Here is a 26,897-nt window from a genome sequence, read left to right as displayed (position 1 = left end):
TTAAGCGTAACGTTTGAGCTTGTTAAGATAGACGAGTAGAGCCCTAGCCCGTTTTGACTCGGTTCATTTGCATTGCTTACTTCTTTTTTCTTAATTCTTTTTGAAAAATAATCATATAAAAAGTATTAGTTTCTAATTAAAACACCTTTTTGTTAATATTATAGAGTACCAAACAATATTCATAAGCTGTTGGTATAAATTAGGAGAAATAAAAACAACATGCCACATGATATATGATGTCTTTACAGTTTACACCCAATTTTACTTTTTAGTTTGTGTGTGTGTGGTTTTTTTTTTTTATTTATTTCTTATGAACTTAACCCTTAAAATTTTACTACATACATCCTATGAACTAAAAGTGTGCATGTTTAAGTGCACCACATGAAATATATTCATAAATTCTAATTGTTATGTTCAAAATCATTATTTAATAATAACATACTTAACAATAACATCCTCATTAAAGAAAAAAAAAACTTCAAAAAACATTACATCACTCAAACTTAACATATTCCAACTGTTCTATTCAAAATCATTGTGTCTTACAAACACTTATTATTTAGTTACTTCCAACACATAACTTTAACAAACAGGTTCATAATAATCATAACTCAAGTTGAATAAACTTCTTTATAACTCCCATCATCTCGCTCCCCGGAAACCGTCCAAGACAACCTCGCGCGACCGCCAGTTCATCGAACCTCCAAACCGAATCACCCGAAAACGCTTGACCCGGTTGACTCGCTTCCTCTTCTTCGGCCAGGTCATCACCAGCTTCAACGGTTGGCAAAGGAAACGCATCGAGTGAAGTTTGCAAAACAACCGATTCACCACCAACCGCACCCACGTAGTCTTTCAACCGACACAATGTAAACGGGACGGGTTCAAAGCTGTGGTCCCCGTATTCGACCGGAGTCGAGTGATCCCCAGTGACACATAGGAAAAACTGAAACTGACCCGTTGACTCTGCCTCCCAAAGAAGTCTTGCGAGCTGACCGATAGCTTTGTCAACCGCTTCCAATCCTTTGACTTTAAAAACCGTTGCTTTATCATGGCCCGCATCGTCTATTGCCTGCAATTTTCAAAATCAAGAATTCAATAATATTCATCTGGGCAAAATTAGGGGTGCAAACTAGCCGAGCCCGAGCTTGACTTGTTTAACTTACAGTCTACTGAGAGCTAGAGCTCGGCTCGTTTTTGAGCTCTATTTCTAAAGCTCAAGCTCGGCTCGTGAGTAGTTTTTCAAGTTCAAGCTTGGCTTGGAATCGACTCATTTATTATTTGTTATAACTTATTATATATTATATATGTTTATAATTAATTTTAGATATATTTTATATTGATAAATTTGTATATAACATAATATACATTATTTGGGTAAAGTTAAAATGCCAAGGGAGACAAAATGAGAAGTGTGAAAAGGATTTTGTGGCCACACAAAAAACCCCTCAAAAAAAATTCAAAAAAAAAATAATAAAAGAATCATAACTCAATATATAAATAAAAAACAAAAAAAAAATAAAAAAACCAAATTGTTTCCCCCGTCATTCCCGTTCCCAAAAAAAACGCTGAAAAGACACGATGCCGAAAATGAACAAACAACACAATGATAAACAAAAAAAAACACAATAGATCGCAAAAAATAACACAATGCCGAACAAAATATGACACAATGCCAAACAGAATATGACACAATGTTGAGTAATATAACACAATATCAAGAAAAAAAGACACGATGTCAAGAAAAAAAGACACAATCAATGACGAAAATAAACACAAAACACAATGATAAACAAAAAGAGAATGATTTTTTTCACTCAACATTGTGTCTTTTTCGAGTTTTTTTTTCTTAGAATGAGGAAGACGGTGGAAACACTTTTGTGTTTTTACATTTTTCGTTTTTTTTATTAAATTTTTAGTTAGATTTTTTTTATTAATTTTTCATTATTTTTTTGAGGGTTTTTTTTGTGGCTACAAATCCTTCTCATGTTTATCCCCCCTTTGTAGAATAACTTGACCCCACATTATTTAGTTATTGTTATCATAATTTTATATATAATAATATTATTAAATAAATATATGTATTAAAAACAATAGATAAAAATTATATCAACCATGGACTTGTTTAGGCCTAGCTCAAGCTTGATAAGTGAAGCCCGGGCTCGGGCTCGTTTATTAACAAGCATATTTTTAAGCTCAAGCTTGTTTAATTTTGGCTTGATTCAAGCTTTTTGCAAGCTGATCTCGAGTTGCTCATGAGTGGCATGGCTCGTTTACACCTCTAGGCAAAATAGTAAGATATCAACTTCTAACTAAAAGATAAGTTTAGCACCTTTATATGAAGAAAACCAAAATCATAGCCATCAGAAACACCCAGTTTGTGCTCATCTTCACCCGGTACAAAAACATTAGGGCACGTTCGCATAGGAGCCGATAACGCCTTTGCAATTGCAGTTGCTTTTGATGTTAACAAAGTTCGATAATCTCCCGTGGCTCCAGAAGCTTCTAGAATGTCAATCCCGAGAGATAAACCTAGACCCGCTATGATTTTTGTGGGGGCCACCATGCACGGTCGTAGCCCGTGATTTTTCTCAAATGCAGGAACCTACAAAAGTTATAATCTTGTTATGGCTATTTGTTTGGGATTTTGTTAAGATTATAAACGGTACCTCGATACGAATACCGCAGCCTCGTAAAAGGACAACATTAGCAATGTTTTTTCCTTCAGTTGCGCGTTTTTGGTTTATAGGATGAGCAACCAAGATTTTAGAAATTTCTTTGGATAATTCATTGACAACATTTGCAGTGTGTTTGGCTTCTTCTGTATCGTCAAGAGGCTTTGCTTCTAGAAGCAAACGGTTATCCTTTAACGGGTCGGTTCCCGATATGTTTCCACTTAACTTGGGTCCTTTTACAACAACTCCACATCTATGTTCAGTTGCATACCTGAAAAAAGATACAAAATTTTTTAACTTCATGAAAGATTCAATGTTTCAAAAACTTAATATGTTGAATGAGCGAGTATTAATTTATTAACACCTGACTCTGACTTCATACTTGGGGAAAGATGGAAGCTTCATTTTATCCAATGCTGCACATAAAACGGGCCCTTCTTCTTCAAAGTGTCGGTCGGCCCGCCTGCTAGTAACTACTCCCGTTTTCTCATCCAGAGTTGCAAAGTTTGACTGATGAAAAGTCAACACAATGATCAGTATTAACTATTAAATGTGATCTAGATTCTAGAAACAAATAAGCTCCAAAAGCTGGTACATATAGGCCTGTAAACGAACCAAACGTTCAGTGAACAGTCTATGAACCTCGGCGGGAAGTTCGCTTACATTCGTTTATTTAATAAATGAATGAACATGATTACATGAACACATGCCTTGTTCATTGACTTATGTTCAAGAATGTTCGCTTACATTATTTCAATTAAACTCATTTTTGTTCGTTCGTTTACGTCACTTACGATTATTTAAGTTCGCCAGTTTGCATTCGTAAATACATTCATTTAAAATTTTTTGGCCTCGATACACTTTAGTCTAGTTTTATAACTTGTTAGGCCCAATACATTGTTTTTCAAATTACTTTTAGCTAGTTTACGTTCGTTCGTGAACCGTTCATTTCGAGCGGTTTTTGCGCTTAAGAGCATTTAAAGCGTTCAACGTGAATTAATAGCGATTTGCATGCCTCGGATATTTAAATCGCTGTAATCGGTTCCCAACCTTCCCGTGCGTATTAAATATCATTTAATATCATTTGACTTCAGTTACTAAATGATTACAATATTCAGAGTTTGTGATTAGGTTTTAGTTTTTTAATTTTTCGAAGTCTGGATATTATGATAGATGTGTTAATGCTTCAACTGCGGATGGATCAAATTGTTGTTCTTGACAGTTAAATGAATGCTTATAGAGTTGTTGAATTACTGGATATTATGATAGATGTGTTAATGATTAGGCTTTTTTTGCGCTTATCGCCTGGGCACTAGGCCCAGCCTCATTGCTTTCGAGCGCTTATCGCATTTGATAACTATGGTTCATTTATACTGTCAATGAACGAATACAAACATGCTCATTTTTTTAACGAACGAACATGAACAAGAAAACCCTGTTCGTTTAAGTGTCCGTGTTCAATTATTTGTTCAGTTAAACGAACACGAGAATGTTCTGTCCGTGTCCGTTAATAAGCCTAGGTACATATCAACATATCTTAAAAGCAATGTCGCCTGGAGCCATGGCTAATCCAGCACCCATGGATTCAAACGCGCCTCGACCGCGGTAATAAACGCGCGGGTCATAACCCAAAATAGAAAGATGAGCAGTGTCACTACCGCAGCCCAAACCAACTTCAACCGGGTCCATGAGCCCGTTAACTCCAGCAGAAGCAATTGCATCTAAATTAGGCACCTTTGCAGCTTCCAAAGGAGTCTTGTACCCGAATCTTGGAATCGAAACATCTCCCAACCCATCAATTAACACAAATGCAACTCGCTTAAGGGCCGTGTTTGAATTAACCATACTTCTTTTAAGATCTGAAACATTTCATTTATCAAGAATTCAAGATCACATGTCATAATTATTACAAACTCAAAGTATTCTAAATCTCATATGAATTTTACTCAAATTTTCTTAAAACAAAAAATATATATAAAAATAAAAAGAAAGAAAATCATATTCTGATATGAATTAACCATACTTCCTTTTATAATATACACCCCTTTTAAGATCTGAAAGATTAAAGTTTCATTTATCAAGAATTCAAGATAAAGTCATAATTATAACAAACTCAAAATATGCAAAATTTCATATGAATTTTACTCAAATCTTCTTTCAAAAAATAGTAAAAAAATATAAAAAAAAAATCCTGATATAGCACACAGGAGCTTAAATGTGTGCCCATATTAATTTCATTGGCAAATGATTAAACATAGGAAGACATATTGTAACAAACTCAAAAAATTAAAAATTTCAAGATCATGCCATAAGTATAACAAACTCAAAATATTCAAAAGTTTCATATGAATTTGGTATACTTTGCCTTCTATTTTCATGTCAACACTCCTCTTTAATAAATGACATTTTTTTACTCAAACTTTCTTTAAAAGAAAAAAAAAATTCATATCCTGCAAGCAGTTAATGCGGAAAAACATCAGATATCGGTCAAGGTGATATCGGTTATCGCAGTGAGATATCAGTAATTTTAATATCATGTAAAATTCATATATATATATATAAAACATTTTAACACTTATAATTCGGTATAGTCTCCTATCATTAACAAATTAACCTTTTGCAAATTGCAAAACACTAACAATCGTGGCAAGTAAGAATTGATTAAGACTTAAAACACTAACATTGAACACTAAACGTTGATAATTAAGACTTAAAACACTGATATCGGGAATATCGGTGATATATCGGTCAAATATCAGTCCATGTCGGTCAAATATCGGATATTCTGACCAATATTTTGACTGATATTTCGCCAAGAGACCGATAACCGATATATTACTGATATATCGGTGATATATGGCGATATCGACTGCATAGCTGATATGAACATGCAGAAGTAGCTCAAATGTGTGGTGATCATATATCAGGGTTTATTGGCATATGATCAAACATATAAAGACAAATTGGAAGTAATGCAAAACTAACAGCCCTAGAATCTGTAATATAAACAAGATTAAGATAAGAAGCACTGACTGACCTGATTCAGATTAGGGTTTTGAATTTGAGCAAGTTTTGGGAAGAGGGTATTGAAAAAGATTGAATTTTTATAAATCTTTTGGGATTTAATTGCATTTGCAAGATGGGAAAAACCAAGAATCTAATGCCCCTGCTTTCTGAATCGAATAAATTGGTATTTTTAATAAAACATTTAAAAAACTTTTGACAAATATAGTTAGCATAAACGGGTTTAGACCCACGAGATTTGAAACCGGTTATATTGCAAAAAGGTTGGTTTTTATCATTAACCAAATCCAAGTCAGGTATGACGGGTAGGACCCATTTGCTCATATATATATAGGTTATAGAGGTGAGCATAAACCGGATAAGACCTGCGAGACCTGAATTGATTCGGATCCTGAGAATACCATTAACCGAGTCTGTGTTGTGTCGGGTTTTGCGGGTAAGACCTGTCTGCACTTTGCTCACGCTCGCTATTTTCATAACCGGATCAAACAGCGAAACGGACGGGCAACCAGTTCACCGGTTCAACCGGTCGGACCGGTCCGAACAACTTTTCTCCCAAAAACGACGACTAAGGCTGAAAAAAATAATTTAAAAAATATTTTTTTATAATAAACCGGTTCAGTTGGTCCTGTTTCCTGGTCGGACCGGTGAACCGGTTCAAACCAACCGGTTTTCTAGGAGCCCAACGATCTACAGAGAGCTGGGCCAGGCGGCCGGTGAATAGAATCCCGATCTGATCCGATCTCAACAGCATTAGTCACGTGCAACAAATATACCAACTAAACATAATATGACTATTAGGATGCTATGACAGAAAGCGAGCAAGATGCGTGACAATTAATCTTGTATCATCGGTTTCACAACTAACCGATGCACTAGGGGTGGTGGCATGCACAAAACTACCCGAGTGCCACACCAAGCAATCTTCTTTGCTTTCATAATCAGTTTCACTAATCCGAAATTGTTTGTCGGTTTCACAAATTGAGCCGATTGCGCCGCTATTGGCGAACAAGTTGATGAAACCAATGTAGTAATTGAGTGATGCCCTGAGTACCCTTATTAGTGAGATATTAGTGTTTGTGATGTTTGTTGCAAGTTTAAATGCACAACACAAATGCTACACTTCGCCAGTACTTCGGCTTTCTTGAATTTAGGCTACCGAGCTCTCTAAATTTAGAGAGGCCTGATGCCCAACTTTAGCAGACTGTGTTGTCTTAACCGGGTCCACGCTGGCTTCAGAGTTTGGCTTGGGCGTTCCCCCGGGAAACCATACCGTCGACTGTTACTTGACAGTCGTTGTGCCACTACGAGAGCAGAACTCTCTAACGTAGCGTACGGGACCGACTCAAAACATCATTCCACACCTCACAATACTGACGCAAAACTCACCCCGAACAACCCCTTCCCGAAACCACTCCCATCACCTAATGTATTAATCTATTCCATTAAACGATAAAATTAGAGTTCATAAGTTTTTTTAACAAAAACCGGGTTATTAGTTATTACAATTTTTTTTGTTAATCTGAAATCTAGAATTCGTTAATAAATATAAATATAATAATAAAGTATACAAAGAATCAAAGTTATCATCATGATGATAAAGTTGTGTTTGGAATTCATTTACTATTTTATTCATTTACCACAAAGAAAATAATAATTTTTTAAATTAAACGCATTATTTTATCGTGTTCTAATTGTTGGTTAAACATTCATATTATATTATCAACCAACCAGGCTACCATTAACAGGTAATAGGACAGTAACCAAACATTTCACAATGATTACTAAAAACACCATTTGATTAGGGGTGTGTAGGGTCAAGCCAGTTTGGGGTGTGCAAAGTCGGATCAGGTCGGTTTGGTTTTGAGCTAAAATTGAACCGGTAACTGAAATGTCGGTTTTTTCACTTTTTGAAAAAATCGGCCAGTTTCGGTTTCTGGTTTAGGCTTGTTTTTGCCATTTGAGCTTGAAAAGTTTAAAATGAAAAAAAAGTTGTCTAAAAATAATGAATTTAGCCCTAAATAAAAAAAAATTACTTAAAATTCTAAATAAAAAACTATGATTCAGTTCATTTTGATTTTTTCGGGTTTTATTTACATACAAAACCGACGAAATTATAAAATTAAACCGTCCGTTTTTGTTTCTGTTTATTTATTTTGGTTTTATCATGAATTGACAAGATTATGAAATCGACAAACTAATTAATAAACCAAACAATATTTACTCCTTTTAATATAAGATTTAATATGAATAAAATATTCGATGATTTGAAACTGAGCAAAGTGTATCTATTAATGCGATTTTATTTTGTATTTTATCAAGCCTTTAATAATTGCAAATATAATAAAACCAATAAACAAAAGCAAGCTGTGATTGACATTGATACTTTCTTTTTTTGGCTTTGTACCGACGAAAATAATAAACAAAAGTTCCACTTTAGTCCCAAACTATCCAAAAACAACAAAATCTCTCCATATAAATAAGTAGATGCGGCAATTCCTTATATAACATGAAAAAAAACAGGTTTTGAGTCAGATGACATGACCCATTTTCTTAAATAGGTCACCCCAAACATGACGCGCATAGAAAATGACTTCTAACTTTTGATTTTTTAGATGAAAAGTACTAAAATTTTTTGATTTTTAACTTTTATTATAACTATTAACTTTTAAAAGTGAAATAAAATTCCCTTTTATATAAATTTATTTATTCCTCACTACAACAATTTTATCTTATTAGTTTTAACTGGCGATTCATCAATCTCATTCTCTTACTTTAACTTCGAGCTAAATATATAAACCCAGGTTTATTAATTTGTAACGAGAGATAAATACACTAAAACAATTAAAATTACACAAATTAAAATAAAGATGCTTTATAAGAATCACCGTAATTGAATTGTAACCAAATAACTTTTTTAACAACAAAAGCCCGACACTTGGGATCACCTGACAAATGAATCATCCTTCTTCCAGAAGAACGGAACGCGATTACTCAACCCACACACAAAGTAGGAAACCGACAAGTAAAATAACCGTTGACTTAACCCGAAACAAATTGCTTCAAGCGAGACTCAAATCCACGACCTCCTGTGAAGAAAGTCATGGGTGACGGGGCTACAACTAGGCCAACTGGCTCACTCATATTGGGAAATGAATATAAAACTCGTTGACCCGAAAACACGACATGCTTTTAAGTGTGTTAAGGTTAACCCGCCACTATTTACACCGAGATGATATAATGGATGTTATTTGTAAATAATCATAACTTAAAGTACCAAATTGAAAGCTTTCTTTAGAACCCACAACGGTAAACTCTTGTTCATCTTGTATATATCTATGCCCATGGCAACAACTTACAAGGCTTATGTTTTGAAGAACCACAGAACGACGGCGTTTGACTTGACTATTCAGGTTTGTTGTTTCTAGGCTTCATTTGCAATAAAGTTTGAATCTTTGATTGGGTTTCTTTCATTTTGTGGTAGAAGATTAGGGTTAGGTTAATTGTTAGACAAAATCTTTGTTGATTTCAAGAATTAGGGCTTGATTGGGTAAATTTGCTGCAATTGCATTGTCTGTGTTTTATTTTTTGGGTGGATTTTAGGGTTTCAAATTATTGGGTTAGGGTTTTTTTTAATCAGATCAGGTTTGTTGTTTTTAGGTTTAATTTGTAATAAAGTTTGATCTTTGTTAGGGTTTTCTTTCATTTTGTGGTAAAAGATTAGGGTTTGGTTGATTGTTAGACAAAATATTTGATTTCAAGAATTTGGGTAAATTTGCTGCAAATGCCTTGTCTATGTGTAATTTTTTTTTTATTTTTTCTTATTTTTTTTATTTTTTTGGATTTTAGGGTTCCAAATTATTGGGTTAGGGTTTTTTTTAATCAGATCAGGCTTGTTGTTTTTAGGTTTAATTTGTAATAAAGTTTGAATCTTTGATTAGGGTTTCTTTCATTTTGTGGTAAAAGAATAGGGTTTGGTTAATTGTTACAAAATCTTTGATTTCAAGAATTTGGGCAAATTTGCTGCAATTGCATTGTCTGTGTGTAGGTTATTTATTTATTTTTTAAATTTTTATGGTTTCAAGTTCTTGGGTTAGGGTTTATGTAATCAGATCAAGATCTTGTTTTTTATGAAGATGATATGGTTGTTATTGAACGATTAAAATCCTTTTTATTATTAGGATTATGAAATGTAAAAAAGAATGAATTGGCTCATAAAGTTCAGTTTTTTAACAATTTATCAGATCATGTGGTTTTTTGTTTTTAGATTTTATTTGTAACAGTAATTGTTCTTTGATTAGGGTTTTTTTCCTTTTTTTTGGTAAAAGATTAGATTAGGTTAATCGTTGATGGAGTCTTTGATTTCAAGAATTCGGGCTTGATTGGTTAAATTCTTTGCAAGTGCATTGTCTGTGTGTAGTTTCTTGGATTCTAGGGTTTCAAATTGTTGGGTTAGTTTTGTTTTTTTGTTTTGTTTTGTTTGTTTTTTATAAATATCGAATCAAGAGAGATCTTGCTTTTAGTGAACAATCAAAATCTTTCTTTTTTCGTCATCATGAACTTAACGAAGATCGGAGAGAATTGGCTGATAAAGTTTAGATTTTTAAACCTACCAATTTAGAGTTGAATGTCGGTGATCAGATTTGTTACTTTGGGATCTTTTGATTGATGTTGAATATATTGGGTATAGAAAGCTAGAATTTTTTCAATGCGATGCATATTAAGTTGATAACTTTTGAAATGATTTGTCATCTTAACAGGTTACTTGGTTTCATTGACGATTCACTCGTGTCATTGCTTGATTTCCAGTCTTGAATCTTCTTTGTGATAAATGGTATGTTCATTCTCCCACATCTTTTTTATTTTATTTTATTCCTTTTATTTGTATATTGTTTATACTTGTTTATTTGATACCAAGATTGAAACATTAACACAAATGAATCTTTTTTGTTCAAGCTTACATCTTTCGTGTTTATACTTTGCAACCGTTGCAGGCTGCCAATGAGAATCTTCCTCCAAATGTAATCAAGCAACTTGCTAGGGAATTAAAGAATCTTGATGAAACACCACCCGAAGGAATCAAAGTAGGCGTGAACGATGATGATTTTTCAACAATATATGCTGATATAGAAGGCCCAGGTGCTTATTATAATTATTATTAGCTTATATGTGTGTTTGCATGTATGCATATGTTACAAATATTTATATAATTGTTTTGTTCTGCAGCTGGAACTCCATATGAAAACGGTGTTTTTCGCATGAAATTAATCCTATCTCGCGATTTCCCCACTCACCCCCTAAAGGTTTGTCAAATCTTTGTTATTTATTTTCTACGTCAAATTTGAAACCTTTACCTTATATATTTTCTTTGTTTTTCCATTTATAGGTTATTTTTTTGACCAAAATCTTCCACCCGAACATTGCATCAAACGGTGAAATATGCGTCAACACATTAAAAAGGGATTGGAACCCGACTCTCGGCTTACGCCATGTGCTAATTGTAAATTTCCAGAACTTTGTTTTCGAATAAAAATTTATTGCGAATTCGTGATCAACGTGTTACTGGTTGCGCAGGTAGTCAGATGCTTGTTAATTGAGCCGTTTCCAGAATCTGCATTAAACGAGCAAGCCGGTAAAATGCTGCTTGAAAACTATGAAGAGTATGCTAGGCATGCTAGGTTAGTTATTTATTATTAATAAAAAATACCAACTGGATTATATATTATGTGAATATTTAGTTATATGGTTTCATGATATTGATCACAGGCTATATACTGGAATTCATGCTTTGAAGCCAAAACCGAAGTTTAAGTCCGGAGCTCGATCTGAATCAACTACCGTTGACCAGTCAAACACATCGGTTTGTATCGTTGACTCGAAAACCACGGCGCAGCCTACGCCTTTGGCTCCTTCATTGAATACTATGAAATGGGCGACTGGCGGCCCGACAACCGCCGCACTGAACTCGGTGGTTGAGGTTAGTAGCGGTTCTGCTGCTGCTGCAGCTGCACCGCCTGCAGCGGTGAGTAATAACGGCGACGGGCTGGTGAAAGGTCAAGATAAAAAGAAGATTGATGCTAGAAAGAAGAGCTTGAAAAGATTGTGATGTTTTTGTTTGTTTTTTTGTCATATTTGGTTAAAGTTTGTTGAAACAGGTTGAGTTTTAGTGACTTTGAATGGAATGGAATGGAATGGAATGGAATGGAATCTGAGGTCTTGTAATGTAATATCCATTTGGTGTCAATACATAAAAAGCCAAATTTCTTTTCAGGTGTTGGTTGGATACCAAGAATTTACTTTTAAAAAATAATAATAAAAAAATTTATATTTTTTCTTTCATTTATTTTCAACTTCAAGAAAGGGATTGGAACCATTCATTTGTTATTATTATTTATTTTAATTCAATTCAAGAAAGGGATGGAACTGTTCATTTGTTATTATATTTTTGTATTACACTTATATTTAGTGTTGTTAAAATCACTAGTCGGGTGGTGGAATGGGGAACTAGCGATTAATCGGGATTAATCAGATCGGACTTTAATGTATAATTTTCAGTTTTATTGTAAACACATTTTTATATGTAATTTTCAGTTTGTCCGGCAATTAGCTGGAATCTCGTTGGAAACCGTTGTTTTTGCTGGAATCTCACCGCAAACCACTGATTTTGGCTGGAATCTCGCTGGAAACCGTCGATATTGGCTAGAACCTCATAAAAAAAAGCCGATTAAGTTCGATTAATCCTGATTTTGGCCGGATTTGACCATTGACCGATTAGCCTAAAATTAATCAGTGAAGTAGGGACTAACGATTAATCTGGGATTAATCGACGCCTCGTCGGGATTTTTACAACACTGCTGATATTACACTAAATGATATATCGAACGTTAGGATTTGAACAATGATCTTCATCTTAATATACATATTATTCAAGACAAATAAAAGCATGTGGCATAATTTGTGGCTTTAGGAAAGGATCAAGTTATTGTTATTCATGATTATTTGTTGATACAAATTGTCATCAATAATCAATGGCTTGTTGATGTATTATTAGACAAATCTCAACATATGCAGCATAATTTGTGGCTTTAAAATGGTCAAGTTGCAGCCTTTTGTCAACGAACTCATCATAAGTTTTTTTTTTAAGATTATATGATTATTTTCTGTTTTATTAGGATATGTGACTTGCAGCAAATACATGATTGTGTTTAAACTTTAAAGATAAGATGACAGGAAAATGTTATATTTTTGGGACCACCATTAGAAAGTTAGCCAGAAAGAAACATGTGACAATCAATCACTCTGTTTCTTGCATTTAACTTTGCCCAAGAAAATATTCCTATTAAGGAACTGAAATTTAAAAGAATTATGTTTGAAATTATTATTATTGGTTAATAGAATTAAATTTTGTAGACTTTCTATCATCAAACTGGAACTTTGATTATTTTAGAAAGAATAACAAAACTCGTCTTTTACGTTTGCTTTAATTTTCATTGGTTGCGTTTTACATTCATAAATGCCAGAAATCGTCTTTTTTGTTCAAGTCATTTGACTCTAATCTAGTTAATTTTTTTGTTAAATATGGTCATGTGCAAGGCACGTAAGGGTAGGGCTGAGCACGGTTCGGTTATTAGGCGAAACCCAAACCGAAACCGAAGTAATCGGTTATTTGAACAAACCGTTGTTCGGTTTTTCAGTTTTTGATTTTCGGTTAATTTCGGTTTCTATTCGGTTATTTTCGGTTTTTTTTCAATTATGTGTTGACAATGCAAAAAAATAAAATGAAAATGCATATTTTAAGCTTGTATAAGAACGTGCTAGAGTACCAGAGTCCACATATATTTTGAATTCAAAAAACAAAAATAGACACGTTTTACATGAAACTATACGAATACAATTTGCTAAATAGAGTTTAAAAATTAGCCTTTCAAAAAAAAAGAGTTTAAAAATTAAAAAGCATTAAAAGTCTAGTCCCGATCTTCATTCATCATCTTATTTATTTATCTTAAAAGTTTAGTTCATTCCTCATCATCTTGATAATCTTTATCATCAATCGGTTCGGTTTGGTTTTTTTCGGTTTTTAAAAATGGATAACCGAATAGAAACCAAAATTTCGGTTTTTCAAAAAAACAAAAAATTAACAGTTGGTTAATGCTTCAGTTCAGTTTTTTTGGTTAATTTGGTTTTCTGCTTACCCCTATGTAAGGATATTTTGGTTATTTTTCTATTAAATCTGGTCTGTTTATAAATAATTTTTCATGAGTAAAACGACCAAAATACCCATGACCAGATTTAACTAGGTTAAGACCAAACGAGCTAACGTGATAAGAGTATTTAAACAAAAAGGACGATGTTGACATTTATGAATACAAAGGACAACCAGTGAAAATTGAAGGAAGCGTAAAGAACGAGTTTTGCTATTCCGTCATTGTTGTATTATTCAACCAAACATGATATCACTTGAATTCTAGATTATATTTGACTACATATCTTCACACAACCAAACAAACATATATTTCAAAGAATCATACATAGAAAATGAGCTTTTAGGAGCTTCAAGCTTTTAAGAAAAAGCTCCTACCTAAAAAAAAAGTCTTGTTTGGTTCAATAGGCTTTAAGCTTTTATATTATGAGAAAAAACTTTTTTTCTAAACGTTACTACTACTATCATTTGAGAAAAAACTACAAGCTTATACAATTGAATTTACAATTTTGATACTTAAACTTTCATCAACTTTTGTTAATTTATATAATAGTTACATATTTTACCCTTATTCAAAACTACCCCTGTGACTCTTTAAAAGTCCATAACTTTTTCACACGTCAATATTTTTTTAAACACATTACATCATAAAAAAGAGCATTTTATTCTCTTTAATTTGAGTATGATATTGATATACTTCTTTACCGGTTATGATTGGCAACAAGTCGGGTCAGACGAGCTCGGGTCATGTGTAAGACCAAATTAGGGTTAGAACGAGTCGATAAAAAAGGGTTAATGTAGTTCGGTTCGTGTCGGTACGGTTTTGGGTCGAAAGGGGCCAGGTCATAACATGTTTCAGATTTAAAACGGTGTCTGGTCGGAAATGGTTTCAAATCAAAAGAGGTTGGTTTAAAAAACTATCTATTTGAAATTACTGTATATTTTAGCTTTGTTTCTTGATTTTCACCACGATTACACGCTTGCTGCCTTTCCACGAAGTACACGTCTGCATTCGGGTTATACGTGCACTAATATCAAGTGAATCACGTACCGACACTGATTATGCCGTTGATCTCAGGTTGCGTGCGCACTTCGCCGCACCACGCTGGCACCCAATTAGTTTTATTAAAAGCTCCAGCTACTCTGCCAAATACTTAAATATATCTAAAAAGCTCCAGCTACTCTACCAAACACCTAAATATATTTAAAAAGCTACAGCAAACAGCTAGTTTTGCCAAACATACCCATAACCAAACTTGCTATAAAACCAGCATGAAATGAACAATGTTCTAAAAAAACTTTACTACCCGGTTAATTAAACCGGAATCCCATGGCTCCACCCCCATTATGCACGGGTGCTTGCGCCATTGACCCAAACAAACTTGCTTCCGTTTCCTTATCATCATCATCATAGATCTTTTTCGTTGCCCTCTTGACAGCTTGAAAAACAATATCACGCGTCACAAAATCACCATCTGAAACCGCACCCGACCACAAAAAATATTTAAGTCAATCTAATATTATATTATTATTATTATTATTATTATTAAGTTTAACAAACAAACAAACCTCTGCGGGCGGCGAGTAATACTGACTCGTGAGCTATGTTTTCAAGATCAGCCCCGACTAATCCCGGGGTGCGAGAAGCAACAATACTTGAAATGACATTTTTGTCCTCCTTCATTGGGACATCTCTCAAATACAAACCAAAAATCTTTCTACCTTCTTCGTCCGGTACACCAACGAGCACTTTCCTGGAAAACCGGCCCGGTCTCATCAAAGCCGAGTCCAGTGTCTTGGGCCGGTTAGTTGCAGCTATAACCACCACACTTACATCCTTCTCGAACCCGTCCATCTCAGTCAAAAGCTTACACATCAAAAATATAAAAACATTAAATTGCATATAATTATATAATTTATACAGACACATATTATTATTATTATTATTATTATTATTATTATTATTATTATTATTATTATTATTATTATTATCACTGCTGCTGCTACTACCATTATCTACCTGGTTTAACGTTGGTCACGTTCACAATTCAAAGTTCTTCCACATTGACCACCAACCGCGTCGATCTCATCAATAAAAATAATAGACGGGGCGTGTTTTCTTGCTTCTCGGAAAATATCTCTAACACGAGCAGCACCCGTACCGACAAAAACCTCAACTAATTCACTAGCAGAAATTGAAAAAAACGACACTCCAGCCTCCCCTGCCACTGCACGGGCCAACAACGTTTTTCCAGTTCCCGGGGGACCCGCAAGCAACACCCCTCTCGGTAACTTCGCCCCGAGTTTCATGTATTTGCTATCTTCATTAATGCACATAACAATCTACAAAAGTTTATATGCAGTATTAATATTTAATATTTATTTAATAGTTAATACTGAACTTTGCCAAATTTGAAATTACCTCGAGAAGTTCGGCTTTAGCAGAATCGACACCTTCAACGTCATCAAACGTTACAGATTGTTTCCTACTCGGTTTTCTTTTTTTCATTCGACCGATACTAGGTTGAGAATAAAGCTGGTAGCCTTGAACACCCAACATTAACCAATACGGGGCGAGTTGTAACGTGTTTAAAAAGAAACTCTTCATTAAAGTAGACATAAGTTCCGGGTCTGACCCGTATGTTATCCCTTGATCTTTAAGCATCTTAACAAGCTGATGCTTATCGTCTCCAACGTTTCTCGTATGAAACTTCCATTTGAGCCTGGTTTCACTTTGTGGAGTTTCAGCATCTTGGCCGACTGTCAGTTTGGTGTTGTAATAGATCACGCGCGAGTTTTCCACAAACTGGACACGTATGACACTCCCGTCGCGAACGCCACGGGCTAGTTCCTAGTATGGGACAACTGTATGATGTGGCTTTACTTGCTTTGGAAGAGCTAATGAGAAAACCGCTACGACTGTGCAAAACGAAGCTCCGACCATAACAGTGTATATCTTTGTCTTGAGTGACCGCTTCTTACTTCTCTTACTCTTTGGCTTTGCAGACCGCGTGCCTGCAATAGACTTCAGACTACAGAGACAACAGATATCATATTAAGTCCTCATGAAGTAACAAATTAAGTAAAAAGTTGTTTACCTCTTCGGTTTCTGCAACATTGTCTTCTTTCACCAATTGGCATTGAAACTTCATGGATGTTGAAAATCGAAACAAAATAATCAGTAATATTATGCAGTTAACAGTATATATGCCTATAAACGACCTGCACGAACATGAACAGGGGCATGTTCGTGTTCGTTCATTTAACTTTAACCGAACACAAACACGAACAGAAACATATAATCGAACAAACTTTGTTTTCATGTTCGTTCATTAAGAAAACGGCCATGTTCTTGTTCGTTTATGTCCATTCGTTTAAAACCTAAACGAACAGTTCATGAACGTAAACGAATATAATTGACCAAACAGGCAAACATAACTAAGCGGGCGCGTGTGTATAAAGTATAAAAATATATAATATAATTTAAACGAGTCCCCTTTATGTTTATATTTATATAAATATAACTACTTATGCGTTCATTAAAAATTAAGCAAACATAAACAAACGAACGTAGACAAACAAACATAAACAGATGTTCCCAACCATAAATTTACGAACAAAACGTGTGTTCATATTCGTTCGTTTAACTAAATAAACAAAAAAATTTCTTCATGTTCGATCGTTTATTAAATAAACGAACTTCCTGCCGAACTGTTCACGGTTCATGAACGTTCGGTTCGTTTAGAGGCTTAAATGTGTAGATCACCTAATTTTTCTATAATCCGAGACACAAATTTTATTCTATCTCTGCAGAAACTACTAAAGTGCAGTTGACTAACCTTTTCATCAGTTTGAGGTTTACATCCCTAAATGACAGTGAACTAATTCCAGATAAATCGAACCAACTCGTCTTGCCACCCAAATCCGCATGTTCCTGTACAAATAATAATTTAATAAAAAGAACTAAGAACACAATATTATCAGCAGGGGTGTTCATGAAACCGAAAGAACCGAGTTTATAGATTTTCATTTTTTATCTTGTAACTAATTTGTAAGAACTTAATAACTATATAGCTTAAATATTTTAGCCAAATGTTTAATAATCAATTAATATTTTAATATATAAATAGTGAGCTTTGGTGCCGTAAGCACCTTATTGGCCCACTTGGCGACACCCGGTTGGTTAGTTAATATATATTTTTCCTTTTTCCTTTTTTGCTAACCGAAGTCGTGCCGACTCGCCGCTTAAATGCTTGGGTTTTACCAACGCCCAGGTTTCAGCGTTTGGGGTTTACCAACACCAGGGTTTTACCCATCTAACAAACGTCATTCTAAATATTTTAATTTTTTTATATGTTAATTTGACGAATTTGTTTTTTGGCTTTGATTCTGGTACCCTAACAAACAAAACCAATACCCACCGAATTCGCATCAACTCGCCACCACTAGGGGTGTAAACAAGCCAAGTCGAAGCCCGAGTTCTCGTTTTGACTTACGAGAGCTCGGCTCGTTTATTATTTATTAATTAATTTATATACGTTTTTTTTAATTATTTGTATATATTATGAAAAAATCTTAAGCAAGCCAAATCTCAGCTCGAGCTCGGTTGTGCAATGTAAATATATGTAAAATTAATACACAAGGCTCGACGAGCCTAAACGAGCTTCCTGTATAAAGCTAGAGTTGCTAGTTAAAAAATTTGCAAAATAATTTACTAGAAATTCATTATTTTTGGTAAAAAAATTTTTTTTCTTTTTTCGACCCAAAATTTTCAACCTCAAATGATAAAACCAAACAATTTCAAAATTTCAAAAACCGAGCCGAACTGAACCATACACACCCCTAAATTATTATTATTATTATTATTAGTAGTAGTAGTAGCTAGAAATGAATAGTAGTGACCACCTTAACAGTGCAGAAACTGGTTTTGCATCATGCAATGGAACAAGACGACGGTGAGACACCGGAATTGTGACGCAAGAAGTTGGTGGGGTGTAAAGGAAAGATCTTTTGGGTTTGGATGCTAATGGAGATGCTAATGGAGAAGACTGTGATGTGGGTTTTGGGGTGGTGGTTAAATTGAATGGTTTCAAGAAAAGGTTAGCCATCGCCATTAGGGTTCCGGCAGCCGGCGGCGGTGCGGTGCGGTGCGGTGGGTGGCTGGAGAGTGTAAGAGGCGTGCTCCGCAAGAAAGGTGTTGCTTTTATACTCGGACAAGTTTATCTAAAAAAATTAAACAAATCATATTATTATTATTATTAAAGTAAACAAATTTGGAGTATCCTTTTGGTCTAGTGGCAGAAGGTTTGAGTTCTCAAAGACGTTTTGGGTGGATATTGGAAATGATGAATTTGAGTTAGGTCTCGGTTCGAATCCTGGGTTTTTGTTTCACCGTGTGTTACGCCAGAGAGTTATGCTTTTAAGGTAGTACAATGGCCATTAGGTGGCAGTTGGCGGTATTTGCTTCCCGGGGTAGACAACATAGTCTGGTTGGAGCGGGGTAACAGAACTCTTCAAATTGGAGAGTGCGATGGCCCGACACAAAAGAAAGCCGTCTTTCTAAAAAAAATAAATTCAGCAATTTCTGGTGTGAGAATAAGTATTTTGTCCTTTCCTTTGGAAAGGTGGACTTGAGGTTGGAATCAAGATATTTAATTATTTGTACTAGGATTAATTTCATTTTCAAACAGGTAAATATACAAATCCCTGCTTAATCCATATAACTATGCGTTATACTTCATTTTCCATCATTCTAAATAAGCCACATCAGCAAATGAGATGCGGAGTGTTGTTATAATTTTTAAAATTTTAAGAAATGTGTTGTTATAATTTTTAAAATTTTAAGATATCTTTATTTTGTTTGGTTAAATACAATGATAGAGATAAGAACTTCAATATAAGTGCTCTAGATAAGATAATCTATACGGTTGGCGTGTTCAGTTAAGCTGTTTGATTTTTATTTAAAAAGCTAAGAACAATGTCGTATGGTAACGTCTAACGTTTAAGAGACATTTTTAAGTCTGCTCATTCATTTTGATCACTAGATATAGCCAGTGTTGTAAAAATCGCTAGTCGGATGGCGGGTGGGGACTAGCGATTAATCAGGATTAATTGGGATAAATCGGATCGGACTTTAATGTATATTTTTTAATTTTATATATACATGCACACATTTTTATATGTAATTTTTAGTTTTATATATACACAAACATATTTTGGCCATAAATTGGCTGGAATCTTGCCGAAAACCACTTATTTTGTCCAAAATCTCGTCGGAAATCGCGATTTAGGTCCAAACCTCATCAGAAAAAGTCGATTAATCCTGATTTTGGCCGGATTTAATCATTGACCGATTTATTGGCCGATTATATCAAAATTAATCTGAGGATTAGCGATTAATCAGGGTTTAATCGGTGTCTGGTCGGGATTTTTGCAACACTGGCTATAGCTAATACATTACAATTTACAAATCTTTGTACGTATGCACGTCACCTAAAATCCACTTACAATTCAGATGATGCAAAAATACCATGCACATTGGCTACTAGAAATCTCAAAGGACATGTGAAGAAATCGAGAATGAAAATAGAGGATATGTTAGGTTTTAGGTATGGAACTTATCCAAATCTAAGTTAGCTATTAAAAGGCAAACTAAAATCTTTGTACGTCTACATACACATCACCTAAAATCCACTTACGAATACCTGATACGTTTGTTACAAATATATATGATAATAATATACAATAACCAGGGGTGTAAACAGCTTGGCCCGAGCTTAGCTTGTGAGTTGTTGTTTTAAGCTTTGGATCAGATTGTTAAATATGTTTTAATGATTTTATATATCTTGAGTAAAACCTTACACGAGCCTAAGCTCGAGACGAGTTTGTGCAGTAATCAACCCTAAATACTATAATACCATGTTATCAAATACCTTAAACGAGCCAAAGTTTGGTCTCAGCATGAGCTGGGTCGTGCAGTGTAAAATTAATACATAAAAGTCAAAGATATGTAAAACTTAAAATACACAAGCATCAATAAGCCTAACCAATGGGATTGGTGACTCATTTGTTAAGCAAAGCTTTTAAAACACCAAGGGTTAAGAGGTCTTGAATTTAAGTTTCCAAAAACATAAATTCACCATTCAAAAAATAAAATAAAATCAATAAGCCTAAATGAGTTTCTCATACAAGACTCGAGAGATCAACCTCGATAACTAAACGAGTTTTATTAGAGACATCGCTCAAGCTCAATTCATTTTGTGTTTTTTATCAATTCGAATTGAATAGTGGCTCGACTCATTCCCACAACAATAACTATATATTTAAACTAAAATAAATATTCTAATGTAACATACATTGTGGGACCTTGAATAACATGAAAACTACACTCCACGTCATTCCACATCCTAATATCACACACGTGTCAACAAATTAAGCGTACTTGTTAAGCATTTATATAAAATCAACCCTACATTCATTATCACCCACATATTCTCAAACCCTAAAATTGTATCTATATATATATTAAAAAATTAACCCTACGTCATTTTTTGTTTCCTTGATCAATTAGTTAATCCAGATTTGATCCATATTATATTTAATCGGTACGTATATTCTTAGCTTTTTGATCATTCTATTGATTATCATTCGTTTTATGCATTTTGTAACATGTTTTTTGTTTTATGTTTCAGGCTTTTGATCCATTTGAAGCTTTCTTATTGCAAATTTATCATTCTTTTTCATTAGTTTTTCATCCGTAAGGTTCATTATTTTGAGTTGATACTATTTGAAGCTTTCATATTGCGGATTGTCTAGGTTTTTCGTATATTGAACGATCATAATATTCGTAACAAAAACGAATTAAGCTTGCTCATAAATGTTAGCTTGTACATATAAATTTTTTAGTGTAAATGAGCTAAGTTAGATCATGAGTAACTCAAGACCTGCTCGTTAAAAACTCGAACTGAACATCTCTTAAAAGATGTGGATATCGAGCGTAAACACCTGTTGGCCTTAATTGTGTGATCAAGTTTGAGTAAATGTTGCGGAGCAATTTTGTAATTAGTACAAAGTATATATAGTGCTTTATGCAACATCTGTAAGTTAGAGGGTCTTGATGTAAATATTAGGCGGTTATAAAGTTAGTTATATAACTAACAGGTAGTTATATAACCGCCATGGTAGTTATAACCGCCAAAGGTGAATTAACCGCTATAAGAAAAACTATAAATAGATGCTCGATGTAAACATTTGTATCATGTCTTATTCGATCAACAAAGTTTGTGTATCGGGTTAATCCCTCGTTGTTGTTGTTCTTCTTTGTTATATTTTTTATTGTTGATTGAATTGTGATCTCCTGGGTCCTACAACACCTATATATAGACCGGGGAGTCCAAACAAATTAAGCTTTTATTTGTACAACTTTTATTTAATTTTTTAGATACTTATTGTCATATATAATGTTAGGACTTAGGATCAAATATAAACAACTCTTAACGTGAAAACCTACAAATAACTAAGGTAATTATGTTAACACCTAAGTAATTATTATTATTATTATTATTGAATTAGAGTAAATTTTTTTGTAGTGTAATTACTGTAGTTCAAAATTATAGAGAATACTTCAGTTATTTGTACGTTTAGTATGTTAATTCATTTGTACCAGATCCTACCTGGTAATATATAAACTTATAGTTACAAATAAATATATTTATGTGTGTAATTGAAGTAATATATGACCAGGTGGATCTGTAATATAAAAGAAGGTTAACATGACCTTCTTTTACACATGACCATATGGAAAAGATGGTTATTATATTATATGCTGCATTTTGTAATCAGACTCTTTATTTCATATATACTTGTGTTAACAACAATGAGATTGATTGTTCTATATATGTTTTATGCAGGACATCTGAATGTTCAATGGAGTCAAAAGCTGGTAAAAACTCTAGTACTAAATCCTTATCATACGAAGCTCCCCTTGGCTATGGAATTGAAGACGTTCGACCAAATGGTGGGCTCGAGAAGTTCAAATCTGCTGCTTACTCTAACGTAAGCCTCCGTGTTCATCGTTTAGCATTCAATTTTGTTATTATATATAAAATTGTTACTTGATTTATCTTAACTTTGATATTCTTGTTTTCTTGCAGTGCACCCGCAAGCCCTCCTGAGTTTTATTATCCGCGCTGCATAATCTCTAGATAAAATTAACCGTTTATTCTGTTATTTTGCGATCGTCTTTCTTTTCGTTTATTCCCCTTTCGTCCTCAAGATGACTTCTGCAGTGTCCGCCATTGGATTCGAAGGTTTTGAAAAAAGGCTTGAGATTTTGTTTTTTAACCCTGGCCCGAATTGCAGAGGTCTGCGCGCTTTAAGCAGGAGCCAACTTGATGAGTTTTTGGCACCGGCCGAATGCACTAGTGTTTCTTCACTATCGAATGATTCACTGGATTCATATGTTCTTTCCGAGTCCAGTCTGTTTGTGTATCCGCATAAGATCATAATCAAAACATGTGGCACCACCAAGTTACTTCTTTCAATCCCACCGATACTTAAATTATCCGGTGAATTGTGTCTTGGTGTTAAATCTGTGAGGTATACGCGTGGAAGCTTTATATTTCCGGGTGCTCAAGTGTTTCCTCACTGTAGCTTTAATGAAGAAGTAATGGTGTTGGATAACCACTTTGGAAAGCTTGGTTTGGGGAGTAATGCGTATGTCGTGGACGGTGCGAACAAGGATCAGAAATGGCACGTTTACTCCGCTTCAGTGGAGTCAGGAGATCTTGTAATTACGTTTACACTCTGGAGATGTGTACGACAGGTTTAAGCAAAAAGAATGCATCTGTGTTTTTCAAGTCCGAGTCGAACTCTGCAGCCGTGATGACTGAAGATTCAGGGATTAGTAATATACTTCCGGAATCTAAAATTTGTGATTTTGACTTCGACCCGTGTGGGTACTCTATGAATGCTATAGAAGGGGACGCGATATCCACCATTCATGTGACTCCAGAAGACGGGTTTAGTTATGCGAGCTTTGAAGCGGTTGGATATGATTTCAAGTCTATGGATTTAACCGGTTTGGTTGAAAGGGTGTTGGTTTGTTTTCAGCCTAGTGAGTTCTCGTTGGCTTTGCACGTGAACGCAAATGAGCCGAAAAATCTCAGCTTGGATGGTGATAATATTAATGTGAAAGGGTACAATTATAATGTTGAAGAAACAAAGTTTAAAGTTTTGGGCGAAGGGTGTGGCTCGATGGTGTATTGTGGTTTCGTGAGGGGTGGAAGCGGTTGTGGGTCCCCGCGGTCGACTTTGCATAGTGGTTGGAGCGAAACCGAGAACGAGGAAGAGTGAAGAGGTGTTGGCAAAATGAAGTAAAGAGTATATGGTTTCATGTCTTGTGGTTGTGTTGTTGAGTTAATGTTTGCATCTATGTTTGGTTCTTTGTTGGTTGATGATCATTTCAAGAAAACTTTTGAGTGTATGACTTATGATATATTTGAGTTGCGTATTTATTAGTTTGCGATGTTTTGTGTTTTACAGAAAGCGTGCCTTTGGTCGAGTATTTGAGCTCAAACACGACCCATGTGCTTTGCAGAATAATTGTTTAAAAGAAGTTGTCAAATACATAAAAGAAGTTAAGGAAAAAAATGTTTTATGATTCAAAACAATCAGAATACAAATGTGCAGAAAACAAATATTACACCAAAAAATGCACAGAAGAAGTTTAAAAGCTTATAAGGACAAACAATAAGAACACCGCTTTGCATAATAAAAGTTTAAAATAAACTATAAATAAATAAATAAATATTTAATCTTACAGTCCGGATTTATACAGTCGGTTTTTATATATAAACCGTAAACCAAACCGTTCGTTAAGGTTTGGAATTTTGAAACCGACCAACCAAAAAGAGAAAAAATCCAACCGTGAAACCAAACCAATGGCCGGTTTGCACGGTTTCACGGTTTGAAACCAAACCGTGAACACCCCTACTGGTTACGCGGGCGACAAGGCATTTTGGGAACTTTTTGGGAATCTCGAAACAGATTCATCGGGTTGAAGATTATGCTTTGAGCCAATACTTCAAAACTGAAAGTATTCTTAATAAAATGAATTCCCTGATCCTTTTTCTTGCTAAAAATATAATTTTTAATTATATACCCTTTCGACTAGAAGTAAATTTGTTCAAAGGAGTTTCAAAAGAAACTTTGGCTTCTAAAAATATTATAAACAATCCATTCCAACTTCTTCCTGTTATCACTCTCTGATCTAACAAACTTGCGGTCTTGTTTTATCCAGATTCGGTCTCCATAATGTTCCCAAACCGACGAAAATGTGCAACTGTTTTTCTAAAAATAGAAAGCACGCACGTCACCGGTTAGTTTGATCTGAAAAGCTATATATAATGGCCAACCCCCTTTATAGTTTCTGATCAAAACAATTTATTTGTCACTTATAAACTTTCATCTTACATTTTATATAATGAACAACTCCCAGAGTGCAGGGGAAAAAGCTGGCCAGGTTAAGGCCAAAATGGAGGTATTAGTACTAATATATATATATATATATATTATAAAATGAAAACCCACTTGAGTTGTGAAAACTCTAGAAACCCATTCTCAACCACATGTTTTTAATTAATGTTTAAATACTGTGGTCCACAATTAAAGTGAATAAAAAATGTATATATAAATATAACTTTTTCTCTCTCCTAAAAACATATATAAAAATTAGTAAAAAAATAGCAAAACATTTTTTTTTGATGTTTCGATGTTTTGTATTAAATGTTACAACATATATTACATGTAACAAAAAAAAACGATGTTACACAGAGTTTTCGCGGGTTTTTACAACTCAAGTGGGTTTTCATTTTAACCTTACCCTATATATATATATATATATATATATGCAAAGTATAAAATGAAAACCTACTTGAGTTGTGAAACTCATGAAAACCCTATGTAACATTGTTTTTTTTTGTACATATAATATGTGTTGTTACATTTAATACAAAACATTGAAAACATTAAAAAAATGTTTTGCTATTTTTTTACCAATTTTTATATATGTTTTCAGGAGAGAGAAAATGTTAATAAACTTTTACATTTTTTTATTAACTTTAATTGTGGACCACAAGATTTAATCTTTAATTAAAAACATGTGGTTGATAATGAGTTTCTAAAGTTTTCACAACTCAAGTAGGTTTTTATTCTAACCTAACCCTATGTATGTATACAAACACGCACTATATAGTTGTTTAATATTGAACTAGTTTTTAAAAATTTATCTTTGATGGCGTATAACTTTATCTTTTTTTTTCTCTATGAGTATCAGACCAGTTATATAATTATCATATCTAGAATTATTCAGGTTTAATATTATTCTCTATATATAGAGCCGTTATGTAATTCTATGAGACCCACTATCTCTCATTGTATCTGGTTAGTACTAAGTACAAGTGATTTTACGGTTCTCATGGTTCTTTGCTTACAGTCATTTACATATTGATTATTGAACATGCCCTTACATGTATACATTGCAGGATGCAATATATTTGTTTCGACTATAGCGTAATGTACTTTTATAATTATTTTCTAGATCCGTCACTGATATTAAGTCTGGTTTGGTGTCAGGAGAAGGGCAACCAGATGATGGACAAAGCTAGCAATGCCGCAGAGTCCGCCAAAGACTCGATGCAACAGGTTGATTTTTCAAATTTTTTATAGTATTTATACTACTAATTATTATATATAACCATTCATTGTCAGATAAAATTTTGGGATTGTTTATCATTTTTACTATTGATTTGAATTTTTTTGCAAGCTGGACAACAAATGAAGGAAAAGAAACAAGAGGCAACTGAGAGAGTGAAGAATGCAACCGGGTACAATTGAACTCGTGGTCTCTTTCGACCAGAACCCGTTTTCATATTTGTCCAGTTTTCCATTTTTAATATATATATATATATATATATGTGTATATTTATATATTGCATTTT

At 34.0% G+C, this 26,897-nt stretch overlaps 1 protein-coding gene and 3 pseudogenes across 3 annotated transcripts; 2 read left to right on the top strand and 2 right to left on the bottom strand.

Moving 5' to 3' along the window:
* Positions 1-554: 554 nt before the first annotated feature.
* LOC143628827 (uncharacterized) lies at positions 555-4,525 on the bottom strand (annotated as a pseudogene). Its single transcript, XR_013152823.1, has 5 exons — positions 4,200-4,525; positions 3,040-3,185; positions 2,670-2,946; positions 2,333-2,605; positions 555-1,072 (listed from the first exon to the last, which is right to left on the bottom strand). The product of XR_013152823.1 is annotated as an uncharacterized LOC143628827 (transcript).
* Positions 4,526-9,043: 4,518 nt separating this feature from the next.
* LOC143628706 (ubiquitin-conjugating enzyme E2 22-like) lies at positions 9,044-11,885 on the top strand. The gene is made up of 6 exons (XM_077098213.1): positions 9,044-9,112; positions 10,694-10,838; positions 10,926-11,002; positions 11,086-11,199; positions 11,274-11,377; positions 11,466-11,885. Exons 1-6 carry the CDS (start codon positions 9,044-9,046, stop codon positions 11,803-11,805), a joined length of 849 nt encoding a protein of 282 aa, XP_076954328.1. The 3' UTR covers positions 11,806-11,885.
* A 3,325-nt stretch (positions 11,886-15,210) lies between these two features.
* On the bottom strand, positions 15,211-19,013 carry LOC143628705 (putative inactive ATP-dependent zinc metalloprotease FTSHI 3, chloroplastic; annotated as a pseudogene). The gene is made up of 6 exons (XR_013152806.1): positions 18,822-19,013; positions 17,739-17,833; positions 16,322-16,931; positions 15,920-16,242; positions 15,469-15,766; positions 15,211-15,374 (listed from the first exon to the last, which is right to left on the bottom strand). The product of XR_013152806.1 is annotated as a putative inactive ATP-dependent zinc metalloprotease FTSHI 3, chloroplastic (transcript).
* Positions 19,014-23,146: 4,133 nt separating this feature from the next.
* Positions 23,147-24,295, top strand: LOC143628824 (S-adenosylmethionine decarboxylase proenzyme-like; annotated as a pseudogene).
* The last annotated feature ends 2,602 nt before the right edge of the window (positions 24,296-26,897 follow it).

Source organism: Bidens hawaiensis, unplaced genomic scaffold, assembly GCF_021521415.1.
Source record: "Bidens hawaiensis isolate Kalapana, Puna unplaced genomic scaffold, B.hawaiensis_p1.1 tig00005061_1, whole genome shotgun sequence".
NCBI lineage: Eukaryota > Viridiplantae > Streptophyta > Magnoliopsida > Asterales > Asteraceae > Bidens > Bidens hawaiensis.
This window is presented reverse-complemented; position numbering and strand designations above follow the sequence as displayed.

What these genes read in the sequence shown, in the direction of transcription:
- LOC143628706 (XM_077098213.1), top strand. Translation starts at nt 9,044, where the DNA reads ATGGCAACAACTTACAAGGCTTATGTTTTGAAGAACCACAGAACGACG. An exon ending in TGCTGATATAGAAGGCCCAG is followed by an intron (nt 10,839 to 10,925) that starts GTGCTTATTATA and finishes TTTGTTCTGCAG; the next exon opens with CTGGAACTCCATATGAAAAC. An exon ending in GAGTATGCTAGGCATGCTAG is followed by an intron (nt 11,378 to 11,465) that starts GTTAGTTATTTA and finishes TATTGATCACAG; the next exon opens with GCTATATACTGGAATTCATG.